The 10,543-nt window shown below is 38.1% G+C and overlaps 1 protein-coding gene across 1 annotated transcript in view; it reads left to right on the top strand.

The window, feature by feature from the left end:
- LOC101853869 (endothelin-converting enzyme homolog) overlaps window positions 1-10,543 on the top strand; it is a gene marked incomplete at its 5' end in the record, with an annotated part of 35,357 nt that overhangs the window by 16,419 nt on the left and 8,395 nt on the right. The window contains 6 exon segments of the mRNA XM_013085281.2: window positions 874-972; window positions 1,608-1,685; window positions 2,559-2,662; window positions 3,763-3,821; window positions 4,758-4,809; window positions 7,851-7,918. Of these exon segments, the coding sequence (XP_012940735.1) occupies window positions 874-972; window positions 1,608-1,685; window positions 2,559-2,662; window positions 3,763-3,821; window positions 4,758-4,809; window positions 7,851-7,918 (460 nt within the window).

The following is a 10,543-nucleotide window of genomic DNA, read 5'->3' as shown; positions in this document are numbered from 1 at the left end:
CCATGTTTTTTATTATTTCAAACTTACTTATAAACTGTAAAAATTTCACCTAAAGCGTGATGTGTCCATTTCCATAGGACTAGAATCGGAGAAGTAACTCATTTTGTCAGCACGCTTCACAATTTGTTACTAGCACCTTATATGTAAATAAATGAATAAGTGCTATTCTAATATAATCTAATGTCCTAAATGTTTGTTTTTTTTCTGTCTCGTGACATGGTGCTCATCTAGGTGGTCTCTTTGATGCAGCATTGAGAAAGACACTTTTGAGCTTAGTTCAGAAATAGTGCACTGTAAAAGTGGCAAATAGAACTGTAGGCCCCTATTTATTTTTTGTATTTGTTCATGAGGTTTCCTTTTATTTTTTATTTTATTTTATCTGTTTTTAATAAATTCGTTCTTTCATTCATTCATTCATTCATATGTTTATTTATTTATTTGTTTATTTCTTTTGGTCAGAACACAAAGTTTTATGTTACTGTTGTTCACAGTATTGTATTGTAAAGTGCTCAGAGCCGGTGTACTTTAATTGGGGTTGAGCGCTATGTAAATGTCATTTATCATTATTATTATTGTTATTATTATTATTGTGGGTGGTTGGCGGGTGCTCCTTCTTTCCTATCAAACATATGTCGTCCTTTTCTCCCCTCCTTCTATTTTGTGTTTGTTACTCTCTTAGAAACACCTCTTATCTTCGGCACTTATATGACCTTATTGTGTTGCGAGTGCCGTAAAACTCTTACTAAAATTAACTATTATGATTATTATGATTATTATGAATATATATTTTTAAAAATATTATTATTATTATTATTATTATTATTATTATTATTATTATTATAATTATTATCATTATCTATTATCTCTGTGTAGATGAAGACAATGATTCAGGACCTGACAGTGGCCTTCAGGGAACTGCTGGAAGAAAACAACTGGATGGGGAAAGACACCAAGGAGAAGGCTAATGAGAAAGTGAGGATAGGATGATGTGCATAATATCCATCTCTTTTTCTTTTGCTCTCTCTTTCATTCTCTCTCTCTTTTTCATTCTCTCTCTTTCTCTTTCATTCTCTCTTTCTCTCTTTCTCTCTCTCTCTCTCTCTCTCTCTCTCTCTCTCTCTCTCTCTCTCTCTCTCTCTCTCTCTCTCTCTCTCTCTCTCTCTCTCTTGGATGTTAATTTACATATGTTCATCTGTTACAATCGAACCTGCTCTGATAGCCATCTGCATAAGACAACCATCTGTACAAACAGCCACTTCCCATTTCTCCCCTAGGACTTTTTACATGACATTTACACTGTGTAAGACAAGACATCCACCTGTATAAGACAAATATTTTTATCCTTGACAATGGGTAGCCATCTTTGACAATTTCTAATGTAGGCCTATAATTTCTCTATCCATCTATCTACGTTTTTATGCATCTGTCTGTCTAACTATCTGTCCGCCCATCCATCTGTCCACCCAGTCGCCCACCCACCCATCCATCCATCCGTCCATCCATCCATCCATCCGTCCATCCATCCATCCAACCATCCATCCATCCATCCATTCATCCATCCATCCATCCATCCATCCATCCATCCATCCATCCATCTATTTCAACAGCTCAAGCAAATGGGCAACAAGATCGGATACCCAGACTACTTGCTGAAGGATGACAGGCTCAACACTCTGTACCAGAAGGTTTGCAGACATTCCTGTTTTTACTTGTGTGGCAGCGTTGTGAAATCAGGCGCTCGTCAAAATAATTAAATTTAAGGAAAAGGCATTTTTTTCTCCAGTTTGGCAATTTTTGTCGAATTTTGGGTTTTTGGGGGGCTCAACACCTTTTATGTCCATACAAAAGTACATTAGCATGTTAATTTTACTGAAAATGCTACAGAAGTTCCCATTTTACTGAACTTTGGCAGCCATTTACTCGCTAATTTTACCCCAGATAACAGTTTACCCCACATCTTTCAATTGAAAATATCTCGACTTCTATCTAAGATAGATGGGTATTTTTATCCCCGAAAGAAAGACAAATAAACGAGCTTTAAAATTTTACCAATAAATCTGTATGCCTAAAAATTGTCGAGTGCCTGGTTCCAACATGTCGTGACACATTTGTCTGTTGTGGGGGTATTTCTTGGGGGGGGGGGGGGGTGGGGGGGGGGGGTTCAGATTCAGTCTAACCTATTTTAACGGTCAATTGTTCAAGACAATCACCTGTTTTAACTACCACTTCTCACAGCATCCCTTGTATTTTTATTTTAAAAATAGTGTTATGATACTCTCCAAGATGTCTGCCTGTGTAAGACAACCACTTTCCTCTTCCTCCTCCTCCTCCTTCTCCTCCTCCTCTTCCTCCTCCTCTTTCTCTGATGATGATGATGATGATGATAATAATAACAGTGGTAATAATAGTGTTAGTAAAAATAATTATAAAAAGTTACACCTTTGATAATAATATTAATAATAATAAAAGAAATAATAATATGAACAACAACAACAACAACAACAACAACAACAACAACAACAACAACAACAACAAGAGTATTAATTGTATTACAACAGATTTCTGCTGATGAAGGCAAATACATGGAGACAATTCGAGACTACAAGCTCTTTGTGACTCTGGAGAATGTGAAGAAACTGAGGGAGCCCAAGGACAAATCAAAGTGAGTAAAATGAGAGTGATATGTGAGGCAGCGTGGTGAAATCAGGTGCTCATCAAAACAATGAAATGAAAAAAAAAACCCAGCATTTTTCTGGGTGTTGGGTAATTTTTATTTTTTTTCTATTTTGGCTAAGCGCCTTTTATGCCCTCTTAAAAATGCATTTCTGTGTAAATTTAACCAAAAAAAACATTAATTAAAGGTATGAAAAACGTACATTTCCAGTTTCCAAGGACTCTCAAACTTTGGAGATTACCAAACTTTGGTGGCCGTTTTCTCGTCAGTTTTACCTCTCATACCAGGCGACCCCACCTCCTCCAATTGCAAATATCTCGACTTTAATTCAAGAGAGAGGGATTTTTTTTTTTGGCCAAAAGCAGGACAAATAAACAAGCTTTAAGCTGGTATTAATAACACTATATGCCCAAAATTTGAGGAGCGCCTGATTCCACCACAACGTGACACATATGCAGCTAACAGTCTGCAACGCTGTACATACCTACAGGGATCAAACAGTGGTTTAGAAAAAGCAGAATGGTGAAATGAGTTACTATGAAGTTGTGTGAACTTTCAGGGGGGTAAATGACAGTGATGAAGCTTTGTGTCTTTTTGACTGTTGAATCAATTTATGTGTTGAATTTGCTTTCGAAAGGTTGAGAATTTGATACTAAGCATTGACGGATAACATCACTTTGCAACGTTAAGAATAGCCACTTACCTGAATTTTCTGAGGTCATCTGTGTTGACTCAAGGAGGGATGAGAGAGAGAGAGAGAGAGAGAGAGAGAGAGAGAGAGAGAGAGAGAGAGAGAGAGAGAGAGAGAGAGAGAGAGAACCACATGAAATACAACAAATAACAATGATTGTTCGCACAAAGAAAAGTCCACTTTACAGACGTCAGAAGTAGGAATAGGCTTGCTCAGGACAAGGAAAAGCTTTCCCTGGAAGAAATGAAGGAGTGAAGAAGAGATTTACTGACAGAGATGGACATTTGGGATCATGAAACAAATTGAAAATGCTATCAATTCACTTGTTAGCTGCGAGTAAGTAGCGTAAGGATAGCCACTAATGATTTGTTGTTTTTGCCGTTTCCCTTCTCTTCAGGTGGGACATCCATCCTGCCACGGTCAACGCCCACTATAATGTGCTGGACAATGAAATCAGTGAGTGATGAAAGACTGTTGTAGATGTTGCTGCTGTAGCTGCTGATGTTGCTGTTGTTATTGCTGTTGTTATTGCTGTTGTTATTGCTGTACATTTACAAACCTGTGCACATTCATAAATGTACTCGTGTTCACATGCATACATAAATTCTTTTTTCATCTGTAATACTACAGCTGTTGCTTGCTTCATTTTAGTTGTTTTCATATCTGCACACTTATGGCAGATGGAAAAATTGGGGTGTTGGGAGTATTTTTGAAACTTAAAGTAATCAACGGAGGAAATAACTCTTTAAAAGTGTAATAATGAATAAAAATAACGCTCTTTTTCTAAATGCACACCTTAGCAATATTATATTTTAAATGGTTGGGGGGTTTTTCCCGCCCGACTTAAATTGGGATTTTCTCAATTTTCAAAGATATTCGCAAAATTAAGTCATTCACAAAATGTTAAAATGGGCACTTCTGCATTGGAACGCTGCGAGATTATAGAAGCGTTTTAAAATGTCTGCAAAAAAAGAAATGAATAAATGTTTCTGTTTTCTTTCTTTCCTACCACTTTCTTTTCTTTCACCACTGATTGAAATGCTCCGCTTTCAGAATTACTCATCTACACCTTTTCAGAGTTGGCCGAAAACTATAAAAATCAATTATAACATGTGAAGAGGTCAAGGGAGAAACAGGCTAAGTTACATTACTTCTACCATGACTTACCGTATTTGAAACGGGGTGTTTTTTGTTAACTTTGATCTTTACTTGTTTTCATTTAATAAAAACACAGATTGTGAATTACCTAGTTGGTTTTTCACCTGATTGATTCAGAAGGGATATTCTACAGGTACTGTCATTGGTAAAGGGCTAGTACCCTGATTTTTTTTTTCTAAAATTAGACTTGTACTGTTTTTTGCATAACCCGTTCCTGCGTTCTCTTTTCCTCAGTCTTCCCCGCTGCTTTCCTTCAAGCTCCAGTGTATGATCCAGGTTATTCCAGGTAAACCCCTACCTATGTCACACTTATCTATGTTGCACTTACCTAAGTCCCTCCACATTTTGATTGAAAGTTCATGTTTTCAAGGCTCTTATGCCACGCAAAAGGTGGATCGAGGGGGCCAAGGAAACCCTAAGAAAACATAACATCACAACTGAAATAGCTGCGGAGCTGGCCTACCATAGAAAACTGCATCTCCCCTTGCTGCTTAACGGCAACAGAGGATGAAAAAGTAAAAGTAAAGTAAGAAAGGCGAACACATTATTTTCCTACTGGTTCCGCTGACCTTTCACAATGGTAGTCCAATTATTTCAGTTGTGCTGTGTAACAGCTCAAGTGAAGATTACACTAATGAGACTGCACCCATTGAAATTTTGATGGAAGCTTTTTCAATATAAGTGTGAAAATATTATTTCATTGTTTAAAAGGATACAGCTGGAAAGAATATAATATATTTTCAGGATAATGGTTTCGATTCTCAATATAGACTTTTATCTCATTTTGTGAGAGGACTAGATTTACCCAATACCCCTTTTATGTTGAACTTTTTTATTTCAAGACATCTTTGATCTCCCGACGCCATCATCTAACCTAACCAGAAAGAACATTATTGCTTCGTGAAAGCACACAAGTGTCCCATTCTCAATCGTGTCTTTTATTTTATTCCCCTTTTCATTTAGTGAATTGAAATTTGAACCCTGGTTGAAGAGGGGCAATTTCATTTCCTTATTTTATCATGGGGATTTTGTTGTCGTTGGTCTTTGTTGTAAAATGACTAGTCAAAACTTGGGTATAAAAGAAATTAAAGCAAGCAGAATAAAATGTTTCCTCTTTGCACCCCAGAGTTTCAACTTTTCGTGGAAACAAAACAAAACACTTTTCTCTCCTCCTCAAAGTTGCTCAGAACTTTTTATCGGTAGCTGTGTCCTGAGCATTGGTTTGAAAAAGAAGGGGTTTTTTTTTGCATTTTCTTTAGCAATGAATACAATTGTTCTACCTAACTAGCCTCAATAATCTTTTGATACAAAATTAATGCATCCTGAGTAACTTGCGTTAGCATATTATATATGTATAGAAATCAATGAGAATAGTTGAGTGTTGTAGAGAATTTTACAAATGTGAAGGAAAGAGGGAGGTTGCTCATCATATCAGTCATTTTTGTCTAAATGGGTAGAAACGAGGTATATTCAGGCTTTCAGGCATCGGTTACAACTTGATATCTACCTCTCTGCGTACTTCTCAGTCCAATCCCTTCTTGTGGGTGGCTGAAGGGCACTACTGAAATCCTTACTTCTTTCCTCTCCCTCTCTGTCTCTTTCTTTCTCTTTTGTTTCTATATGTTGGTCTACCCGGGCAGTATTGCATATAGAAGTAAGTCATATTTGGTGGCCTTTGATATACGTCTGTATGCAATTCTGCCTGCGTCTTGCTCTTTCCCTACACCAAGATGACCGTTACCCCGTCAAGACGCTTTTCGTTACTGAACTTTAATTAAACTCCCCCTCCTCTAGCTCCATGAACTATGGTGGCATTGGTATGGTGATTGGTCATGAGATTACTCATGGCTTCGATAATTTGGGTGAGTTATCCTTTGTTTTAGTCCAACCGCATTGTGGTGCACCAAAGACTGTGAGTAGCCTAAGTCCTTTGCGATAGATTCCTCAACAAATGGGTGCGATCTCTCAGGTGAACACAACTCTCAATTAAAGTAATAATAATTCGGTCCAACGTGCTTAAAGCAAACCCCTACTGAAAAAATATATGTGAATAGTGAAAAGATTTTTAAGTTTCAAATTTTTTCTTATACCTGCAATTATTTTTTGTATTTAAAACTCATACATAAGAAAATTCGTGCGTAATGAAAAGATTTCCACATCCTGCCAATTTCACTATGTTTTTGCTATACGGTAATAATGTAAATCTTTTTTTTTCATATAGAACTTACTCCTGTGTAAACATAGCTCTAAATGATTTGCATTGCAAGTTTTCGGAAGATGCTTGTAAAGATTTATTGAAATTTTTTTACTTCTCGGATTGTCACACATAAATGTTTTCAGGTCTTAGGTTACCAAACAGCTAGCACAGACGAATAGCTGAAAATCTTGTTCCATGGTCTGCTTGTGAAATGTTTTTTTGTGTGCAGGGCACACACTTATCATAATCACTGGATTTTATGCAATGTCCAGAGATTTGTTTAACCTTACATAACCTTTTTACCTACCTTGAGTAAGTAAAAAAAATCCGATGCTTTGCTCTACCTTCATGAAAAAGGCAATACTTAGCGTGCTTAAAGTGAATTGTTGTTGGCAGCCTACAACAACTACTACTACAACAACAGCAACAATAACAACAACAACAGCAACAACAATAGCAACAACAACAGGCGGTAGCATCTCTTTGGGGAGGATTCAAAGAGGTTGGACTGCCTCACCCGCTATCCAAGAGAGGTGGTGGCCCTGGCGAAGAGCACGCTCTCCGGGGCTCCAAACAGTTTGAATGGATAGGCTACCATGCACACACGCACACACACAGCAACAAAACAACAACAAAACAACAACAACAACAACAACTACAACAACAACAAGTAGAAGAAGAAGGCCTTTTACAAGGGTTGACCTCTGGGATCGCACAACAGGAGTTGAAACGATTGATGTAGTCATCACATCACTCACAGTCTTTGGCTCCACATCTTGCTTTGGGAGTTACAGCGTTGTTATAACTGATGCATGAGAGCATAAATATTTAAAATGTAGCATGCTTCTTCCAGACCTCTATTAAAATAAAAGGATGTGCACATGATGTGATATGTATATATGTATATATATATATGCATTGAAAGTCGTAACCTGTTTTCATGTTATATGGGTACCATTCATTTTGAATTACAAGCCGTAATTCTCTTTGCGTTTCATTCGATGCTGAATGAAATTTAGGTGCGACTTTCAGTTTTGTGTTAGTCTCATCCTGTGCACACGATCAGTATAACGTGGCGGGCTGTCCATGCTTTCTGTTTCATCGTGATGTTCTTCTCACTGCTTCCCCAGCTCAATGAACTACGGGTCCGCAGGATTTAGTATAGGGGCCGAGGTGGTGAAGGCGTTTGACCTGAAGGGTGAGTGAGTGGATGCTGGTGGTGTGCACTGCTGTCATGGTGCTGCGTGGTGCTGTGCAGTGCACTGGTGTGATGGAGATGCTTGGTGCTGTGCAGTGCACTGGTGTGATGGTGCTGTGATGGAGATGCTTGATGCTGTGCAGTGCACTGGTGTGTTAGGGCTGTGTTGGTGTGCACTGGTGTGTTAGGGCTGTGTTGGTGTGCACTGCTCTGCTAGTGCTGGTGGCACACAGCTGTGCTCGTGCTGTGTTGGAGATGCTTGGTTCTGTGCACTGGTGTACTGGGGCTGTGTAGGTGTGCACTGATGTGCTGGTGCTGCGTGGTGCACTGATGTGCACTGGTATGATAGTGCTGTGTTGGTGTGCACTGCTATGCCGGTGCTGCGTGGAGCACTTCTGTGCTGGTGCCTTGAGGTGCATGCTGGAAACCCTAGCCTGATAACTGCGGCAGCAAACTGAGGAAAAAAAGAACATAATTTACTGGATGGTTTTCTGCATATGAAGAGTGGATTGAGAATGTTTTTGCTAAATTTTCAATCTACCTTCCACTGTTTGAGTTTGAGAATTCTGATTTTCTGGAATGATGAAAATGCACATCTCTCTCTTTCTCTTGAATGAGTTATGTGACATGGTGTGGTGATTCCTTATCATGACTTCAAATTATTTTTGCACATCTGTTGTGCGATGGATAGGCACAAAAAAGACATGAGTTTAACTACCATGTGGGGAAGATTATTTTCTCCAGAATCACAGTTTTTCTTGTGGAATGCTGTGTCTCACTTAGCCCTGATTGGCCCACAGACAGAGGCGGTAGAAGTGACCCGTCCTCTAGGTGACGAAAAATGAGTTGATGGAGGCAGAAAATGTTTTAAAAAGGGCAGCTTCGGTTTATTTCAAATCACAGATATTCAAGGATTCAGAGCAAACTAAAGCTAATGCAGAGTTTGGTTCCTCATCATCAGCATGTCACATTGTTCATATTACAAACTTAACCAAATTTCATCCAGGTGTTTACAACAGTGCATGCAAGTGATGCTTGTTTGGAAATTTTGTTGTGCATGTTTGTTGTAGGTGTGTGTTTTGTGTACGGGTATGTCTATGTGTTTGTACTTGTGTTTGTGTATATATGTGTGTGTGTCTATGGGGTTTGTGTGTGTGTATGTGTGTGTATGTATGTGTATGTGTGTGTTTGTTTGTGTGTGTGTGAGTGTGTGTGTGTGTGTGAGTGTGTGTGTGTGTGTGTGTGTGTGTGTGTGTGTGTGTGTGAGTTGCGTCTAAGTTTGTGCACTGTGTAAGTATGTCACGTCATGTGCTACAGTCCTCACCTACTGACCCATGCGTGTGTTGCATTTTCATGTAAGTCAAAAGATAACATGTATATAAAATGTGTGCATATGCTTTTGTACGCGTTCATATAACCTTATGCAGTTACGAGCGCCGTAAAAGTCTTACTTAAAACTAAAACTATGCTTGTGTAAGTATCTAAAACTAAAACTATGGTTGTGTATGTATCTAAAACTAAAACTATGCTTGTGTATGTATTTGTGAGTGCTTGTCTATTTGTGTGCATGCTTGTCTAAATGTGTGCATGCTTGCCTGAGAAAGTGTGAGGATGCATGTTAGATGTCTTGCTTGAGTGAGCATGTCATTTGAGTCACGCCGCGTCATGACTATGGTGGAATCAGATGATGGTCAGTTTTTGGGCATATAGAGTTAGTAATATCATCTTAAAGCTTGTTCATTTTTCTTGCATTTAGCAAAAAAAAATACCCATCTATCTCGAATAGAAGTCGAGATATTTACAAGGGAAGGAGGTGGGAGTTGTCTAGTATGAGAGGTAAATAAATTATCGAGAAAATGGCCCCTAAAGTTTGGTGACTTCCAAAGTTTGTGAGTCCTTGGAAACTGGAAATTTATGTTTTTCGTGCCTTTAATAAACGTTTTTCTGTAACATCTACAGAGAAATGCAGTTTTATTTAGTCTAAAAGGACATAAAAGGTGTTGAGCCAAAAGAAGAACATTTTTTTAAAATTTCCCAACGCCAAAAAAAATGCCATTTTCTTTGATTTTATTGTTTTGTCAAGTACTTGATTTCACCAAGCTGCCTCACATCTCACATAAGTAGCCTAACTGTTAAATTCTTTACTTGTGTATCTTTATTGCCTCCTTGACCTTGCATTTGTTTGTTCAGTTTGCTGTCATTTTGCTTTAATGACAGTTTGTCAGAAAACGGTAGATTGTAAATTTCATATAAAGCTTTTAAATGGGAATATGCGCTATGCAAATACTGTTTAAAATATTTTCTTATCATGGTTTGAAATCCATTTTGTTGTCGCACAATATTACGACCCCTAAAAAGTAATGTTTCAATAAAAAGTTGCATTCACTTGCATGGAGATTTCTGACAGCACGAGATACTGTATGTTTTTGTTCCCAATCTAACATATATCTTTACTGCAAGTGGGGATGGGATGAAGCTCTTGTGTTTCTTTCTGTTCTATTTCTTTTCAGTATTACTGTTGACACTAATTTGTTCTTGATCAAATGTTTTTGTGTGTTTGTGTGATACAGAGACAGAGAGAGAGAGAGAGAGAGAGAGAGAGAGAGAGAGAGAGAGAGAGAGAGA

Source organism: Aplysia californica, unplaced genomic scaffold (assembly GCF_000002075.1).
Source record: "Aplysia californica isolate F4 #8 unplaced genomic scaffold, AplCal3.0 scaffold00362, whole genome shotgun sequence".
Classification (NCBI taxonomy): domain Eukaryota; kingdom Metazoa; phylum Mollusca; class Gastropoda; order Aplysiida; family Aplysiidae; genus Aplysia; species Aplysia californica.
This window is presented reverse-complemented; position numbering and strand designations above follow the sequence as displayed.